This window comes from Drosophila miranda, chromosome 2 (assembly GCF_003369915.1).
Source record: "Drosophila miranda strain MSH22 chromosome 2, D.miranda_PacBio2.1, whole genome shotgun sequence".
Lineage (NCBI taxonomy): Eukaryota > Metazoa > Arthropoda > Insecta > Diptera > Drosophilidae > Drosophila > Drosophila miranda.
Window position 1 is genome coordinate 27,512,263 of NC_046675.1, and position 20,407 is coordinate 27,532,669.

The window sequence follows — 20,407 nt, forward strand, 5'->3', positions numbered from 1 at the left end:
ATCGAAAATGTGATCACGTAGTTACATTTTATTTATTACATTGTAAACTATGAGTAGAAAGGGGAATTGGCTCATGCAACCTTGAAACAATTTCCACTGAGCTTCGGTAGTGCTAAGTCGAGAGATCTTAGAATAGTATAATATTCAATACCAATGAATACTATAATCGTGTGATTTTAAAATCGATTTGTTGCCATCAGGATGAACTATATGCTGTGAAAGTGCGAAAAATAGTCGTGGGTTAATGATCGACCCGATTCAACATAAGGCGCAATTAAAGTGTACAAAAGATAGTTACAAAAAAATGCCAGTTTTTGATCCTTGGTATGATCCTAACATAAACTCCTCAAAGTATGCATGCAATCATCTGAGAATATGTCCGGAATCAATTTCAGATGTTTTTCCTTCGAAGCAGCGGCTGCTTTTTCTGAGTGTCGTTTTCGTAATAGAAGGATCCGCAATATTCTTCTCATGGGACCATTAATAACGAGGGGGAACGTTGTGAGTTGCTGCGGAGACCGCAACTCTACATTTATACCCGATACTTAGTCAGTATGATACTTAGAGTATCGGGTATAAAAAGGGTATGCTAACACAATTCTGACAAAAATCGTACATATTTATATCAGCAAAGGAGGTCAAACGGCCAATCTAGCTTATATAAACCCAATTTTTGTAATGCGAAAGCGATACATACAAATTTCTTGCTTCAAAATCAACGATTTTGGCGCCAATTTGCATCGGGTGAAACAAATGTATGATTTGCAGAAAAAAATAGAAATTGTTTAAATAAATCGCTGTCGCTATAGTGGTATTTCGGCTTGGTAATTTGTCTTGTGCTTATTATAAAACAGTAATATACTGTTTAGTAGTTTCATTGTTTGCCCCAAAACATTCCTTTTCTATGCCAGAACTTAGAAATTTTAAGTCGTACTACTAGTACAAGTACTACTACTATTAGAGGACAATTAGAAGAATTATTTTTTTATGTATAATAATTAATTTGAAAAAAGGAGAAGACGTCAGACAGCCAAATCGTTACGTTTTTAGGTGCTCCCGTTATCTCAAATTTTTCGTATCGATATGTTTTATTTTCTCATCCATTCTAGCAAGCAAAAACAGTTGCCCTGGATGCTTTGTAAATAAACAGCGTTAAAAAGCGTTACTTGTTTAATTACTTGTTTTAAATTAAGACAACAGATGCAAATATAAATTTTTAAAGCTCTTATATCTCAGCTTCGCTTTTGGCTCCTTTTATAGCTATGTATAGTGTGCTCTAGGTCCTAGACTAAGTCAGTTTTGCTGTAAGTGATTCTGGCACCTAACGGAAAATAAATATTTTTACATATGTACCGTTGTATATAGAGGTTCTAAAACATTTTCCATATTGGGTATACAGCGAAACAAAACAACCCTTGTGATGGAAGGGAAATTATGTCATTTTTAAACCTATGACTGGCCGATCCTAAACGTCTCGTACAATTATGAAGTTTTGGAATTTTTCCATTCTGGACCATAGTAGTTGATAGAGACCAAAAAACTTTGTATTTATGCAAATACCTGAGATATAGCAGGGATATTTAAATAATAAAATGGAAAAATTTGACTGTTTTTGACAAAATATTCAGATAGGCTTCGGTTTTCAGCCAAAACGTTTCGTTTTAAAGGCTCTCGTTATCTCAAATTGGTTTTATCGATATGTTTCACATACTCATAGATTCTGGCAAACAAAAACAGCTGACCTGGTTGCTTTGTAACTAAATAACGCTATACAAATTTATTTTTTCAATTGCTGGCTTTGAAGATCAAGACATCTTAGATGCAAAACCAGTGTATTTAACATGTCTGACGAACTGTGAGTAACAGCAGCCATATTGAAAATTAAATTTCTAATGGTAAAATAATTAATTTGTTGCACCAACATTTGGAATTAAATGTGGCTGGAAATTTCTCTCCTTACCCCGCTCTTCTGTTACGCTCATGTTATGATCACAGTCTTTGCTGTTATGCTGCTGTTATTGGTTTTTTTGTATAAGAAACCGTTTACTTTTAATCTCGTCGAGGAAAACGTGTTCGATTGAAAACGCAGAAATCTGGCGGATTGTGAGAACGGGAGCATCAATTTATGATTTCTAAAGTAAATCGGAAAACTTTTGTGAAAGTAAGACTGGAGCCTGGCTGAATATCTTTGAATCTCTCTCTCTTTCAGTCTTTTTGCATCGATGTTCCTAAATGTTTCGAAATGATTGGTTAGTTAATTCAAAGATCAAGATCTCTCATCGATCTGCTTCAATTTAGTTCACACTTGTCATGAGATGTGGGAAAAACATAGGGAGAAAGACAGAAACAGGAACGACGACTGCGAGTTATGTGCTAATGTTAATTCTTGCACTTTCTTTATCCCCTTTCCACCTATTTGATGCGAATTTTAAAATAATTTAGCTGTGTCAATTTTTTTGCTACTTTTTTTTGTTCCGCTACATCTGTCTCTCTTCTCACACCAACACCAACCGCTATAATTCGCTCGCCAGAGGGCGCACACTGGACGAGTTAGAGTGTGTGAGAAAGTGAGAGAGATAGATTAAGCTTGTGGAATAGGGGGAAGGTTAGCTACTGCTTACCGGGTAAACGAAAATTAAATAAACGAAGATTAACATTACACAAAATTATTTTTGAAAGACAGCACCTCAGGTCTATATTCTCATTATTTCACGCTAAAGACTAGTACTCCGAAAAACTTGAGCAACTTGTTCAAAATCTGGGATAATTTCGTAAGAAACTGATAAGAAATTTGTTGCTGCAAAATTTTCGCCGAGCAGTACTCAGAACAATAAAATTTAATACCGATTAATACTAGAAAAGCAGCCGATTGTATTTTGCTGGGTACGAGCAAAATATAGAAATATTCTATATTCCGATGCGGAACAGGCGGCACAACCAAATCGAAGAAACGCAAGCCAGCAAGGTGGATACAAAAATGAAATAATAAACAAATATATAATCTGATTAAGGAAAATGAAGGACGAAAGACGGCAATTATAATTGATTACCTTTATTAATTTATATAAAGATAAAAAAGATTTTGATTTATAAAATATTGACAATGCTTTCTTCTAATATTGTACTCCTCGGCATTGAAAGATTTTTCAAAAATTCATTCTATCTGTGCTTTTTATAACCGATTATATTACATTATATTAGATGTATGTGTTTAACGCACAGAAGGAAGCGATTCCGTTACCCCATAAAGAATAAATATTTTTGATTAGCATCAACAGCCGAGTCGATATAGCCATGTCTGTTTGTTTGTTGCCTAGTTCTCAGAGACAATAAGAGCTAGAGCAACCAAATTTTGTATCCAGACTGCTTTGATATTGCACAAAAGACAAAAATCTATATCATCCACAATCTTACAAATACGAGAAAACCAAAAACGCAGAGCTATAGAGAATGAGCATATCATATCTTATTATTATAGCCAGAAATAACAAATCGCAACTTGATTACTTACTTACTCATTCTCTCTCTCTCCCACATAAACCCTCATCGGGCTGTGTGCGCCTTTTAGCGGAGGGAAGACATACTGTCTGAGTACCGGATATAAAGTAGAGCCCCGGCTCAAAACGTTCTTCAGACATATAAATTGTATGGCGTTTATAAGGGCCAAGGTAGCTTGTTACATATATATGTACACGAATTTAATATAGCCCGTACTATTTGATTACGATTCTTTTTTGGATAGACTTAGCGACGACTCTTAGCTTGGTAGTTGTTCTCTCCTCCTTATATACAATAATAGGTCAGAAAATACTTGCATTAACCAAAACAGTCTGACGAAAGCGAGAGACGCCTTAACGAAACGCAACTTTAGATGGGAATGGCTTCTAACTAGGCATCAAGGCTCAATATTATACTTTGAACAAAAGTCAACGGAATATAGTAAGCCAGTGATCTATCTTTTGGTTCCATCAGGTTGGATGTCAATTAATCTTCTCAGTCAGGGCCTCGACAATCGATTCAGACGTACTTTCTAACTCACAAAAACGACGTATTGTTTGATACACTTGAATACCGATATCATGTTAATATTACAGATTGATATATTGTATATGGTTACGTTTCTACTGTTCGTATTTTCCGGGTTGAGAATATGAAAACAGAGTGTATTTATACTATACAGAGAGAATTTAATTTGGAAAGGATTTGTGTGTTGTTCCAAACAACTCTGAGCTAAGACTGGATATTTCTAGTACAACCCAACCTATCAACAATAGTCAGCCTACTTAACCATTCGTTACAATATTACTAATTATATAAGCTTATTACGGTAGTGGTTAGAAACATGAAATTAGTACTGAGAATATTTATTTATTAAATTAACAAATTATCTGTTAATAATGGTACTTAGTTACTAAAGGCAGAAAAAGATAAGTTAAAAGTTAGCTAAATTTAAATGATTATAAATATTGCATGCAATTAGTTTAAGAGACAGTTCAGGGGATAGGGTTAGACAGAGGGAGTTATAATTATGGCATAAAACCCTAAAAGATTAAGAGACGCCTTAACGAAACGCAACTTTAGATGGGAATGGCTTCTAACTAGGCATCAAGGCTCAATATTATACTTTGAACAAAAGTCAACGGAATATAGTAAGCCAGTGATCTATCTTTTGGTTCCATCAGGTTGGATGTCATGGGCTCGAAGCGATACGATCTCGATATCCATAATGTGTAATGTTCGACGTTTGTCGTGCATTTTCATGTCTATGGTCTAAGTCGAGTAATCGAGTAAGTCATGTGAATTTATTATACCCGATACTCAAAATGAGTATTGGGGTATATTAGATTTGTGGTAAAAGTGGATGTGTGTAACGTCCAGAAGGAATCGTTTCCGACCCCATAAAGTATATATATTCTTGATCAGCATCAATAGCCGAGTCGATTGAGCCATGTCTGTCTGTCCGTCCGTCCGTCTGTCCGTCCCTATCAGAGCCTAGTGCTCAAAGACTATAAGAGATAGAGCAACGACATTTTATATCCGGACTTCTGTGATATGTCACTGTTATAAGTATATTTCAAAACTTTGCCCCGCCCGCTTCCGCCCCCACAAAAGGCGAAAATCTGTGGCATCTACAATTTCAAAGATACGAGAAAACTGAAAACGCAGAATCGTAGAGGATGACAATATGTTCTAGAGTGTAAAAAGAACCAGATCATATAACTATTATAGCCAGAATCAAGAAAACAATATCATTCTTTCTCGCTCTGTCTCTCTCTCTAACACACAGGTTTCACAGAGCAACCAAATTTGGTAACCACACCCCTGTGATATCAGAACTTGACCGTTTCGTGTCAAAATTGCACCCCCTTCCGCCACCGCAAAGGACGAAAATCTGGGGCATCCACAAATCTCAGAGACTATTAAGGCTAGAGCAACCAAATCTGGTATCCGCACTTCTGTTAGATCTCACTATAAAATGTATATCTCAAAATTTCGCCCTACACCCTTTCGCTCCCACAAAGGGCGAAAATCTGTTGCATCCAAAATGTTGCATATTCGAGAAAACTAAAATCGCACAATCATAGAGATTGACCATATCTAACCGGCTGCTGAATCTGGATCACATCGGATCATTTTTATAGCCAAAAGGAACAAATCAATTTGTAGTGGCTACGCAGCGCCCGACGTCACTCTCAGACTGATTTTCTGTCTCTCTCGCACGCACTCTTTGTCGTGTCGTTCAATATCGTTCAATCTTTGGAACAGTCTTTTCTCCCAGTAATTTGGAATGAGTCCTACATTATTCCGCTTCACAAGAAAGGTTCAACATCAAATATTGAAAACTATCGTGGTATCGCAAAGGTATCCGCCATCCCGAAGCTTCTTGAGTTCCTGGTCACCCGGCAACTGCAACATCTTTGTTGCAGCTTGATATCTCCGTCGCAACACGGTTTTTTCAGACATCGCTCAATATCGACTAACCTTCTTGAGTTTTCTAACCTAATCCACCGTGGTTAACAAATTGGTTTGCAGACGGATGTAGGTTTTACGGACTTCAGCAAGTCATTCGATTTTGTGAACCATGCTCTGCTTATTCACAAGCTCTATTTATTAGGGTTCCCAACGAATCTTCTAGATTGGATTTTGTCCTATCTCTCTAACCGTACTCAACGTGTTTTGTTTTCTAACGTGTTGTCAAATACTGGTAATGTTACTTCAGGTGTGTCACAGGGAAGTCATCTGGGTCCGCTTCTGTTTATTTTATTTGTGAATGACCTTCCTCAAGTTATAACATACTCTACTACACTAATGTATGCTGATGATGTTAGAATCTGTCTGTCTTACTCTGATTGGTATTTGCACACACGCCTTCAACTGAATCTAAGTGAACTACTATTGTGGTGTTCAACTAATCTTCTTTTTCTGAACCTTTCCAAATGCAAACTTATGACATTTTAACGTCGCGCTCCACATTTGAGCGAATTTCGAGTTCAAATTACCTCGGAGTCCTTTTTGATCATAATATGTGTTTTAACAGCCATATAGCTGCAACTGTAAATAAAGCTAAGGGTGTTTTAGCGTTCATCAAGCGTTGGTCCAAGGAGTTTGACGACCCGTACGTTACGAAACAACTGTACATCTCGTTAGTACGTCCTATATTGGAGTATTGTTCTTGTGTGTGGAGCCCGCAGTATAAAGAGCAGCAGGTTGTTATTGAATCCGTGCAAAAGCAATTTTGAATTTTTGCCCTTCGTAACTTTAACTGGGACTCGGGTAGAATCTTGCCACCCTACCGGTCTATGCTAAACCTTATTGACCTGCCGTCGTTGCCCCATCGCAGAATATGCAATGGCGTTATGTTCGTGCACAATTTCCTTCTCGGGATTGTTGACTCCGAAACTCTCTTGGGTCAGATTGACTTGGCCGTTCCATCTAGACCTACCCGTACTTTTAGGCCTATCCGTTTACCCATATGTAGGTCTAATTATGCCGATCATGAACCTTTTAGGGTTTTATGCCATAATTGCCATAATGCCTCTGCCATACCCTATCCCCTGAACTGTCTCTTAAACTAATTGCATGCAATATTTATAATCACTTAAATTTAGCCAACTTTTAACTTATCTTTTCACAACGGGCCGAAACCGGCCTAAGTGTGACGGGTTCCGAGCGAGCCCGGCAGCCGCCTCAACCTCAACCTAACTTATCTTTTTCCGCCTTTTGTAATTAAGTACTATTATTAACAGATAATTTGTTAATTTAATAAATAAATAAATAAATAAATTAGCGGCGTCTTCCAGAGGACAGCCATACTGACTATGTATCGGGTATAAATCTAGAGTTGCGGTATCCGTACCAACTCACAACGTTCCCTTTCGTTTAACATGTTATCAGCTTCTTCAGATCTACATAACTAACTACATACTTAAAAATATATTAAACATGAATTCTACTAGGATACTATTTTCCAAAAAAAAAATTGGACAAAATTTAAAAATACTACAACAAAAATTTAAAATTATTTCAAAGCCTATACGCTCTTGATTGATTAATTTTTAAAATTTCTTAGTACTAAAATCTATAGTGTTTTACATGCTAAGGCATGTTCTAGATTTATAAATTATTTGTTGAAGCTGTTCTTCAGTTTGTATTTCAATTTTTGTATGGGTTGGTAGCGCAAATATTTTTTCAAGTATCGTGCAACGATCACAAAAGGTCCGAGGTCTTTCGCATCACTGAATACCCAAACGCAAAACCTTTGAGGAGACGATACAATAAGTTCCCACCCAGTCGCATGAAAGAAATTCATTTTGTGATCTCAGCAGGGTTTTAATTTTCAGTTGAACGGTTACGTAAGTTCGATCCTAATAAAAAATTAAATTACATTATAAAAGACGTTTGCAAATTAAAGTGAGCAGAAAGAGCAATCAGCAGCATAAATAATCATCCCCTTTAAGAAGTGAACAATACGATGAAATAAATATGTGGAATTGAAGGCATAATCTGCGACCATAAGGGCGAATTATTATTTTCTTGTGTTTTTTGAACTCCAAATTATTTAAAAATAATAATAATGATCATTTAATAATTATTATTAAACCAACATTTTCAAAAAATTAGTCCGATTTATCAGCGCTGCTACATAGACTATATATATAATCATATATAGATCAAAGAAATAGCCGGGACAATATTTGTAAATATTTTATATCCCAGAAGTGGATACTATTATTTGACCAGGTGTTTGAAACTGAATAACCGACACCATAAAGCATAGTGTTCCTTATTTTTGGAAAGTAAAATTTGAACACGCATACGCTCTATTTTTGTTACTTCTGTATCCTAATAGCTAAAAAAATTATTTTGACTTTTTTAAATTACATTAAACCGTGCAGAATCGTGTTGGAAGTTGTGATTTTAACCACGCATACATTTTACATTTAGCATTCTGGCATGCTCTTTGTTACTAACGTGAAATTTAATTTGCAATCATTATTTGACTTTGATTTATCAATATTAAATATATATATATATACATATATAGATAAAATACCTACATACATGTATAGTAAAATGTGGAAATTTAAATCACATCGTTTTAATCATGCTCGTGGTAGCCCTGGATAGGTATCAGCTTAGTGTAAATTACTCTGTTTACATTCTACTAGCTACAATAAAGGCAATTCGTTATAGTTTTGATGGGCTTAGTATTAAAAATTAACGAAAAAGTCGGAAGAAACGAGCGATAGCGATAAAGAGTTGAAATTCAACAATAATATCCCAGAAGTTGTTAGTCTGCACTGGGATGGAAAGCTTTTACCAGCTCTAGATGGTGTGTTTGAAGTAAAAGTTGCGCAAATAGCAAGAAGTCCAGATATTCCCCTATTTAAAAAGCTTAAGGATACTTGGAAAAATCTGGACCTTTCAAAAATACAATCCGGTCTAGAAAATGTGGAAGCGCACTTTAACCGTTCTTAATATAATGAGTGGTTAGACTTTTTTTAAGCGAAACTACAAGAAAATTATGCTAGAGGAGAATTTCGGGAGTTATTTGAACTCTCCATAATATTCCTAGGTGGAGATATTAAACGGGAAAAATTAGACCTCCTGGCGCGATGGATCAAGCTCGTTGGATGGCACGAGCAATTTAAACCTTAAACGAGGGGGAACGTTGTGAGTTGCTGCGGACACCGCAACTCTACATTTATATCCGATACTTAGTCAGTATGGCTCTCCTCCGGCAGACGCCGCTAATATACACGACGAAGAATGCGTGCGAGAGAGGCAGAAAATTTGAGATATACGTTTTATAGTGAGATCTAACAGAAGTGCGGATACCAAATTTGGTTACTCTAGTCTCTGAGATTTGTGGATGCCCCAGATTTTCGCCCTTTGCGGGGGCGGAAGGGGGTGTGGCGAAATTCTGACACAAATCGAAAAGGGCCGATATCACAGGAGTGTGGATACCAAATTTGGTTGCTCTGGCTCTTATAGGTTCTGAGATCCTTGAACTCATATTTTGCAACTGGCAAAACCGACCATGAAACCTGTGTGTTAGAGAGAGACAGAGCGAGAGAAAATGAAATTGTTTTCTTGATTCTGGCTATAATAATTATATGATCTGGTTCAGATTTTACACTCTAAAACATATAGTCATCCTCTACGATTCTGCGTTTTCAGTTTTCTCGTATCTTTGAATTTGTGGATGCCACAGATTTTCGCCCTTTGTGGGGGCGGAAGTGGGCGGCGCAAAGTTTTGAAATATTCTTGTAGCAGTGACATATTACAGAAGTCCGGATATAAAACGTCGTTGCTCTAGCTCTTATAGTCTTAGAGCACTAGGCGCTGATAGGGACGGACAGACGGACGGACGGACAGACAGACAGGGCTCAATCGATTCGGCTATTGATGCTGATCAAGAATATATATACTTTATGGGGTCGGAAACGATTCCTTCTGGACGTTACACACCTCCACTTTTACCACAAATCTAATATACCCCAATACTCATTTTGAGTATCGGGTATAATAAGGAAAATATAGTAGTAGGTTCCATTGGGAACTTTCTATTCCTGTTAATTTAATAACTAGACAGTTTAAGGAAAGAAGATGTATAGGCAAAAAATAAAAACAAAAAGGATAACGTTCTGAGTCGATATAGACATATCCTGTCTAGCTTTTTTATATGATAACTACTCCGTCCATTTAGACTACAATTAAATAAATAAAATAAATGGAATCGTGGTAAATTTAAGTTTCATGCTGACCTACGAAATTATTCGGAAATTTTCTAGGTGAAACGCTACATTTACACCATTGCCAAAGAATCTCCTTTTTTCTAGATGTACTCGATGAGAACAAGGGTATATAAAACGAAGGGAAACGTTGTGAGTTGCTGCGGCGACCGCAACCCGATACTTAGTCATTATGGCTCTCCTCTGGCAGACGCCGCTAATATTAAACGACACGACAAAGAGTGCGTGAGAGACAGATAGACAACGTATCTGAACATGTCGACGGGCGCTGCGTAGCCACTGCAAATTGATTTGTTCCTTTTGGCTATAAAAATGATCCTATCTGATCCAGATTCGGCAATCTCTATGATTCTGCGTTTTAAGTTTTCTCGTGTCTTCAATATTGTGGATGCCACAAATTTTCGTTTTTTGTGCGGGCGGAAGGGGGTGCGGCGCAATTTTGAAACAAATTTGTCAAGGTCCGATATCACAGGAGTGTGGATACTAAATTTGGTTGCTCTAGATTTTATAGTCTCTGAGATCTAGTAACACACTTTTTGCAATAGGCAAAGCCGACCATGAAACCTGTGTGTTAGAGCGAGACAGAGCGAGAAAAAATGAAATTGTTTTCTTGATTCTGGCTATAATAATTATACGATCTGATTCAGATATTGCACTTTAGACGGTATAGTCATCCTGTACGATTCTGCGTTTTCTTTTTTCGTATCTTTGAAATTGTGGATGCCACAGATTTTTGCCCTTTGTGGGGCGGAAGTGGGCGGGGCGAAGTTTTCAAATATTCTTGTAGCAGTGACATATTACCGAAGTCCAGATACAAAATGTCGTTGCTCTTACTCTTATAGTCTTTGAGCACAAGGCGCTCATAGGGACGGACAGACAGACAGGGTTCAATCGATTCGGCTATTGATGCTGATAAAGAATACATATATGTATATACTTTATGGGGTCGGAAACAATTCCTTCTGTACGTTACACACATCCATTTTCACCTCAAATCAATTATATAAATAATCGTAATCGGGTATAAAAAGTTTGCTTAAAATTTTTGGCACGTAATTAATATAAATTAGGTGTAGTATTTTTAGAGGGACGGAAAAACAAAAAAAAACCAAAAACCACAACGAATTACATATATTATATAACAGATTGTAAAATTAATTAATCCGATCGTTAATGTAAGCCGGAATGAAGAAAATAATTTTCCGTGGCTGACTTCACTCGCCCAGTGTGTAGCTTCGTGGAGGAGTGAGGGAGATAAAGCGTCTAAATGATACTTCTTTAGTGAAAAGAGATAAAGAGACTTAACAGATGGTGCGGTACAGAAGCAGCTATTAAACATTAACCGGGAAGAGGATAGACGGAGCTCAGAATGTATTGTATAAGTTACAAAAAATGTTGAAGCTGAATAGTTTTTGTTGTAAAATTAAACTTACAACGATGTAAAAAACGTTGTACTATTGCACGTATTTAATTCTGGCTGGCATCACTACTGTGGATGATATATATGTATATAGGAGAATACCTGCCTGCACAATTAACAAACTCTCGCACTCTCGTGTACATCACTCTCGTGATGATATTTGGACATCTCATGGCATTCGTGCATGCAAATATGTTCAACTTGAATGCATCAAAATGAACGTTGATGAGATTCTATCGTATTAACCGTCGATGTATTGTTCGCGCTTACTTTTAGTTACTATCTTCTTTAACGATATATTTTTATTCGTCTTCAGTCTTCAGCACACTCCCTTAATCATTTCTACATATGTATGTATATGATTCTACATGTTGTATTACCAAGAGATGAAATTAGATCAAAGATGACTATTCAAAAACTGTCAATCAATTTGACTTTTATTTAATTCTGCTCCGGAATAATTTTACTAAGTCTAGAAAATGGCGGAATTTGTATTACTAATGCTAGTACGCCTTTTGCTACCGGTGACTTTAATAATTGGTAAGTTAGATAAGTTTATAATAGAATAAAACTGATAACCCTTTCAAAAAATAGTATCCCTGGTTCGCCCAGTTGGTTTGTCATTTGTCTACCTTTTCATGTTCTTTATGTCGCCGTGGCTATTGCAAACCAAGAGTCGTACACAACGTACAATGTTACATGCATATTTAATAGTTCTGTGTGTGTTAAGTGTTTTCTTTATAATTGGGCATATTATAATTAATTTGGTCAATTTGTTTTATTTTCACTTGGAATTGAGCATAGAACAAGTTTTTATTTTGCGTCAAGTTGGCTTTATCTATTTTAAGCGACTTCGGTAAGATTGTTTCAACGTTTTTTTTCATATTTAAGCTAAATGATACTCCATAGACTGATCACCGTTATGCAGTGGATACTTCCAGACATATTTATATTTATAGTTACTCTGGCTTTATTTATTTTTGCAAAAATTTCTGCTAAGAAACAGAGAATGCTTTTTCAAGATGAAGAAGAGGAAATTATTCGGAAGAATAGGGAAACCAGCGGTAGTTTAAAAATGGCCGAAATGAATCGACTTTTAATTATTGTTTATATTCGATCCATACTTAAAACATGTAAATATAGTGATCTCTCTTTTATTAGCATACAAATAATAATGTGTATAATCTGACAGCTCCAATTTTTTCTCTCATTGTACTCTACTTCGCTGCTACTTTAAGACCATCCCTACCCGGAAGCCTATATTTTCTGATGTTTATTATAGCTGGGACCTATTGGGCGATTTACCGTCAATTGCACCGGTACATTTATATCGAAACAATTTTTTTGTTAATATATATCTTGACTGTTTAACATATAGCGGAATGCATTACCCTCTTATATTTATGGTCATTGCTCTGTCACTTCATATAACATTTATTATGGGCTGTCAATTGCCAGTAGTACAAAAATCAATCAACACCGATACAATTTGGGCCCGGTAAGAGGTAAAAGGGGAAAGATGATCTTAATATTAATTTTAAGCCAACAGCATTATGGGAATGGAGATTTTACTTCGGCTTTCCGAGCATAACAATAATGGAAAAATAATCGAATTTAATCAGGAACTGAATGTGGATTCATATCTAAGCCCAGTAGCTTTGATGCTGGCCTATTTTGTAACAACCCTCAACCTTATTCACCGTGCACAATATGAGCTTACTTTTAACAGTATACGTATGAACTTAGGACCGAAGCCCAATGATATACCATCTCAAAAGCAAACCGTACATGAAAATAATGAATTAATATCGCCTAACGCGCAACCATCAATGCTGGAACAATTTTTTTATATGCTTTTTGATATCACGTCCGTTATTTATAAGAATAGCTACATTTTGATGAATACAATTATGATGGTAAGTGTTAATTACTTATTTACGTTACGCAGTTACTTTCGGCATTGCTTGCGTTGCGGCCTAATGTAAAAATATTAGTTCTGTTATATTTGAATGTAATCACATATATGTACATATGTATATATTTGCATATTTACCGAAGTACAATTTTAAAAACTGAGTAGTCCTATTTTTTTGATCGGTGAGAAAGATTTCAATCATAACTTGTTGGACAGTAAACGAATTTTAGCACAGTAAGGTTAAGATATTTCATTGTTTTGAACACACCCGATGTAAGTAAATGAACGAAAATTAATTTCGTCGACCGCATCATGTAGATTGATATTGGTCTAATATGTTTTGGTAGGTATTGGTCCAGTGGTTTGGTTTGTAATAAAAGAGTTTACCTTTTTCCTACCTATTTCCGACATATGTGTATACTCTATACTCGGTCTCAAAGAGTATAGGCGTAAAATTATAAAGTTAAGCTCGTGTAAGTGTAGGAAGCGTTAACGAGGGGGAACGTTGTGAGTTGCTGCGGAGACCGCAACTCCACCTTTATACCCGATACTTAGTCAGTATGGCTCTCCTCCGGCAGACGCCGCTAATATTGAACGACACTAGCAAATTGATTTGTTCCTTTTGGCTATAAAAATGATCTGATCTGATCTGATCCAGATTCATACGGTCATATGGTCATATGGATTAATATGGTCATACGATTCTGCGTTTTTGGTTTTCTCGTATCTTTAAAATTGTGGATGCCACAGATTTTCGTACTTTGTGTGTGTGTGTGTGTGTGGGGGGGGGGGGGGGCTGGGCGAAGTTTTGAAATATTCTTGTAGCATTGACATATAACAAAAGTCTGGATCCAAAACATCGGTGCTCTAGCTCTTATAGTCTTTGAGCACTAGGCGCTGATAGAGACTGACAGACGGACGGACGGACGGACGGACAGACAGACAGGGCTCAATCCACTCGGCTATTGATGCTGATCAAGAATATATATACTTTATGGGGTCGGAAACGATTCCTTCTGGACGTTACACACATCCACTTTTACCACAAATCTAATATACCCCAATACTCATTTTGAGTATCGGGTATAAAAATAATAAAAATTGTAAAATTTCGAAAAATCATTTATGTTTCTAGTTGAATTGTAATTGGGTAGCTCTATATTTACCAAAAAAATAAAATATTCGAACGTACTTTTTCAAAGATATCACAAAAAACAGAAGTGGTTTTAGATTGGTATGTAATGTAGCAAAAAACTAAGAATTGGGTGGGAATATACGCATACAATTTGTTGTGATAATATATAAAGTATTGAGAGTTAGTTTTCCAAGTTATTAAATGTAGAAGCCGTTCCTGTTTTACGTTACTGGCGTTACAGAGCCAAGTTAAGAAGATTAAATTTTTTTTAAATAGTTCAATATGTTAGAGAGACTTTGAGAAAAAACTTTTAAATGTAAAGGAAAACATAACTATTAAAATACCGAAAAAGGGAGTAGGTTTTAATAGGTTTTCACATCAAATTTAATAAAATTGTATGTCAATTGGATAAATTTGGATAATACCATTCCATAAATTTAGAAAATAATAACTAAGAAAAAGTATATATAAATCAGTTTTGTATTGACGTGTCATATTTTTTGACATGGTGGACCATTTGGCGGAAATGCCCACACATATATTATTGATCAGAATTATACTTTATAGATGCCGTCGATGCCGCCTTGTCTCCTATAACATATACATAAGCACCTCATAAGCAACTCATAAGGATTTAATAAACGAAATCTTAATTTGCTTTTATTTGATATTTTTAACCACCGTATTGTAGATATGCACAGCAATAAGTTAAACTCCCATTTTATCATTACAGATTTGGTCAATTGTTTATCATAGTTGGCTGACATTTGTGTTACTCATTTGGGCAAATATTCTTTGGATGATACCAAATCAACGGCGTTCAATGATGCGTTCCAGCTTTTTTGTCGTACTTTTTGCCGAGTTCCTAGTGGTTACTCAGTATATATATGGAATGAATATTTATGAGGAGGAGCTGCCCACTAAAGTGACGGTATGTTTCACGAATATTTCACGGTGTTTTCGTAAAGAACCATGGTCCGGGTATTTTAAGGATTGTTCTACAACTCAGTATCACCAATGAGGTATATTCAGCCGTTGATGTCTGCCCTTTCGGCAGATAATTTCGATACCTGACTATCGGCGTCCAATAATCTAACCATGACCATGGCCAGTCAAGCTTAACCTTTATCTGTCAGTGCCCCGTGAGGTATAACAGAGCGTGCCAATGGGTGTTTCCATTAATTTATTACAACCCGTCTTCTTAGCTTAGCTACATTCCCTCCTAGATTCCATATAGCATGGTTGGCGCACCATCGGCATGTATATCCAGTGAATTAGAGCAGGAAAGAGGCCACATGGTTTTTTATACCCGATACTCAAAGAGTATAGGTGTATATTAGATTTATGGTGAGAGTAGATCTGCGTCACACCCAGATGTAAGCATTTGCGACGATAATAAAGTATATATATTCTTGACCCTTAAAGACTCCTGTAATATCACACTGAGTTCTGAGTTTGAATCTATATTTGAAAAAAGACGTTTCAGTGAGAAGAATGATTTTTCCTTTTTCGCCATATTATATATTAGTCAATAACATAAATAAACAATAAAAGATAGAGGCCCCAAAGAATCGTATTAGCCGGAAAACATTATTTTGTAAAATAAAAATTAAGAAAATTATAAAACCGAACTTGAAAAAAAAAAAAAAAAATCCGCAAAAACTTTTCTGTTAAGCTATTAAGCGTTTTTAATAACTGTTGCAATTTTGCAGTCAATGAAAGTCGAGAGGTTGTATATTGCATTTGCCTCCCACGTTATTGTGTTTACTGAAACCTGGTCAAAGCCGGACATTCTTAGTTCCGAGGTTTTGGCAGGTCGGTACACAACTTTTAGAAAGGACGGTTCGTCTCGACGTGCAGGGGGGGGGGGGGGGTCCAAGTTCAACAGGAACTGGAATTCCTGTGTGTAAAACTGATTCTTCCCGCTTTCGCTATATTCATTACTTGCTCGTATATCCCACCTTCTTCGGATATTTCAATTTATGAGCAGCACTTGTCCGCTTTAACCGCTGTTTCTTCCTCGCTATCTGATAAAGATCGTATGATAGTTCTTGGTGACTTCAACTTGCCAGGAACTGTGTGGTCTTCGAGTCTAGTATCCTAATGCCCATGTCACGAACTGACTTTGTTGACGGCTTGCCTGACCTGTCCCAGTCTAAAGTCAATCATGTGAAAAATTCCTTGGGTCGATTGCTTGATCTGTGCTTTGTATCAGATCCGACCATAGTGTTGTTAACCCGAGCCCTTCCGCTCACTATACCTGAAGACGCCTACCACCCTACTTTCGAGGTGTCGCTAGATATAGGACCAACTGTATTGGATCGGTCGAGTAGACTACCTGTACGTGTCCGCTGCTTTCGTAAAGCCGAGTTTGCGAAGCTTAATAACCTCATTAGGGATTTTGATTGGTCCGCTTTGTACTTGTGCACTGATGTCATAAAAGGCACAAACATTTTTTACAATGCTCTTGGCACATTTTTTGATTCTTGTGTCCCGCTTTCTTGTCCGATTAGATCTGGAAAACCGCCTTGGCTTACCAAAGAGTTATCCAGTCTAAAAAACTTAAAATCAAGACTTTATAAAAAATTTCAAGAAGTGGGTTCTCCTACTTCTCACTCTCGCTATGTAATAGCTCGGTCAAACTTTTCAGTTCTTATTGCTCAATGCTATAAGAACTACCTATCTCGATGCAGGATACGTTTTTCTCAGGACCCTAAACAGTTTTACTGCTTCGTAAACAGTAAGCGTAGAACGTCCGCACACCCATCCTCGCTATCATTTTGTAATACGTTGGCAAATAATGATCAGGCAATTGCCGATCTTTTTGCCCAATTTTTCCAAACCACCTATTCTGAGGAAAGCTACTCTGGTCATCCGTACCCATACGGTTTACCGAGGTCGAACGGCATTTTCAGTCCCTTGTTAAATGAATGTTCTTTACTTCATGATCCTCGACTAGTTAAGCCGGTGTTTTCACCGGGTCCAGACGGGGTTCCAGGTTGTGTACTCAGGTACTGCGCCGAGGCTCTGTGTGGACCTTTGCTTAAACCATTCACCCTGTCCATTGATTCTTCTTGCTTCCCCCCGATCTGAAAGGAATCGTTTATAATTCCTCTCCATAAAAAAGGTAGCAAGTCTGATGCAAAAAATTATAGAGGTATAGCAAAGTTATCCGCTATTCCCAAAATGTTTGAGAAGGTTTTAACTCCGCACTTGCAAGTCACTTATATCTCCAACTCAGCATGGATTTATAAGGCGGCGATCAACCACCACGAACTTGTTAGAGTTTACCTCTTTCATTATTAAAGGCTTTCAAGGTAACTTACAGACGGATGTTATTTACACCGACTTTAGTAAAGCATTCCCTTTTAGCGCATAAACTTGACCTTTTAGGGTTTCCGCCCAACCCCCTGAGATGGATTTCTAGCTATCTTTGTTCTAGGTCTCAAAGAGTCCTCTTCAAAAACTCCCTCTCTTTACCAGTAAAGGTTTCTTCGGGAGTACCACAGGGCAGCCACCTAGGCCCCTTACTCTTCACACTCTTTATCAATGACTTGCCTTCAGTATTAACATACTCTCGAGTACTTATGTATGCGGATGATGTTATGTACAAGGACATTTCATTTTATTCTCGCTTGCAATCCGATCTCAGTAACTTTCAGTCATGGTGTTGTGCAAACTTGTTACACCTTAATGCCTCGAAATGCAAAGTTATGACATTTCATCGTTCTAGCCCTTTGTTGGCTCCCTATACCCTATTTGGTGGTTCTCTTGAGAGAATTACCCTGGTGGATGATCTGGGTGTTATGTTAGACCCCAAGTTAAAGTTTTCCGAACACATTTCTACCATGGTAAATAAGGCGATGAGCGTGCTTGGGTTTATAAAGAGGTGGTCAAAGGAATTTGACGACCCCCATATAACAAAGACTCTATACCTCGCTTGTTCGTCCGATCTTAGAATACGGCTCCTCTGTATGGTGCCCTCAGTACAAAGTACACCAGGACCGTATAGAATCAGTACAGAACAACTTTTTACTCTTTTCTCTGCGGGGCCTTAACTGGGATGCGGGTGTAAGACTCCCATCTTACTCTAGTAGACTACTATTAGTAAACCTCCCATCCTTAGTTAACCGTAGAAAAATGCTTGGTGTGATATTTATGCACAACTTGATCAGGGGTGACATAGACAGCCCTGATCTGTTGAGCCGCATAAACTTCACGATTCCTATTAGACTGACTAGAAATTTTATACCGTTGTTCCTTCCACTTTGTAGATCGAATTGTTCCTTGCATGAACCGTTTAGGGTCTTATGCTCGGATTATAATTCCCTCTACCATATTATATCCACCTTTCTATTAATTAGTAACTGTAGTGGTATTTGTATTTTGATTGCATGCTTAGTTTCTTAGTAAGTTTAGTACTAATTTTCCTCGAATGTTAGTCTAATAGCTATCTTTCTTGCATGTTCGCGTTTGGTTCGGCTACGCACCGCGCGTCATGCGGCAGCGCCCCTCGGTCGGTTGGGCGGGAGGAGGGCTGCGTTTTGCCTGGGATCCGCGCGTAACAGCCTTCTGCTGGTGTCACACGGGCCACTTGACGGTGCAGTAACTGCATCGCCTCTTGAAAGATGCAGTCATTGCATGTCAACGTCCAATAATATAATTCACAATTTATTTGCCAACTTTAAACCAACTTATCGCGTATGTACATATGGGGATGATTGGGCGAACGATTGATGCGAGGATGTTAATCGAACAGCTGCGACGATTAGCTCAAGACTGACAATGCAAGGGCTGACGGGCCAAATTGCCGGGCCCTATGCAGCAAGCTTAGACGCGAGCGAGAGAGTAGGATAGCCCGAGAGCGTTAGAGCTGCTCGGGGCCGCTGTTAAGCCGAGTACGAGAGATTGCGATATAAAGAGACGAAAGAATTCCGCTGCATGTGCATATGCGGTAGCAAATGATCTTTACAGTGGGGGCATTGGAAATGACAACAACAAAATGCATTTCCTTTGGGCCGCACCACTGGCAATAATTTAAAATATTTAAGCTGCTTGACCCGACATACTCCCCCCGTTGGAAGCCTGACTTTCAACAGCATCTTTAAGGGGCAGCAGGCACACCTTGTTGACGGCGCGCTTGGTGATTCTCGACCTCTCGCCAGTGGCCACTTCATGGGAGGAAGATTCTCATCCTTGACAAGAACCAAATCTGCGACTGCTAAACTGGGCTTCGCAGTGCGCCACTTTGAGCGCTGCTGCAGTGACGTGATGTACTCCTCCTTCCACCGGGACCAAAAGAGCTGCTGCAGGTATGAAACGCGCTGCTAGCCGTCCAGGCGATCGATGTTTAGCTGAGTGACGTCAGGCTCAGCGAACGAAGCAGGAGGGCCACCATTCAAGAAATGCGCTGGAGTTAGAACATCTAGATCGGCAGGGCTCTCTGAAATTGAAACTAAAGGTCTTGAATTAATCACTGCCGAGATGTGGCACAACAGCGTCCGCAGCTCGTCAAATCCAAGAACCGAGTTGCCTATCGCACGGTAGAAGTGGTACTTGGCTGTCTTCACTGCAGCCTCCCATAGACCACCAAAATGAGGGGAGCGCTTAGGAATGAAATGCCAGCCCATAGCCTCGACCAAGCAAAAATCCAGCAGCGCCTTCTGATGGTCATCGCTGAG

At 37.9% G+C, this 20,407-nt stretch overlaps 1 protein-coding gene across 3 annotated transcripts in view; it reads left to right on the forward strand.

Moving 5' to 3' along the window:
* The first annotated feature begins 12,079 nt into the window (after nt 1-12,079).
* Nucleotides 12,080-20,407, forward strand: part of LOC108156937 (piezo-type mechanosensitive ion channel component) — a 36,828-nt gene continuing 28,500 nt past the window's right edge. Inside the window, exons 1-7 of one of the 3 annotated variants that reach the window (XM_033389164.1) lie at nt 12,080-12,216; nt 12,271-12,532; nt 12,586-12,809; nt 12,869-12,995; nt 13,055-13,174; nt 13,226-13,592; nt 15,460-15,657. In XM_033389164.1, the coding sequence (XP_033245055.1) occupies nt 12,156-12,216; nt 12,271-12,532; nt 12,586-12,809; nt 12,869-12,995; nt 13,055-13,174; nt 13,226-13,592; nt 15,460-15,657 (1,359 nt within the window). In that variant the 5' untranslated portion in view covers nt 12,080-12,155. The remainder of the gene's footprint in view (nt 12,217-12,270; nt 12,533-12,585; nt 12,810-12,868; nt 12,996-13,054; nt 13,175-13,225; nt 13,593-15,459; nt 15,658-20,407) is intronic. The other 2 variants (XM_033389163.1, XM_033389162.1) reach the window with 2 other exon arrangements.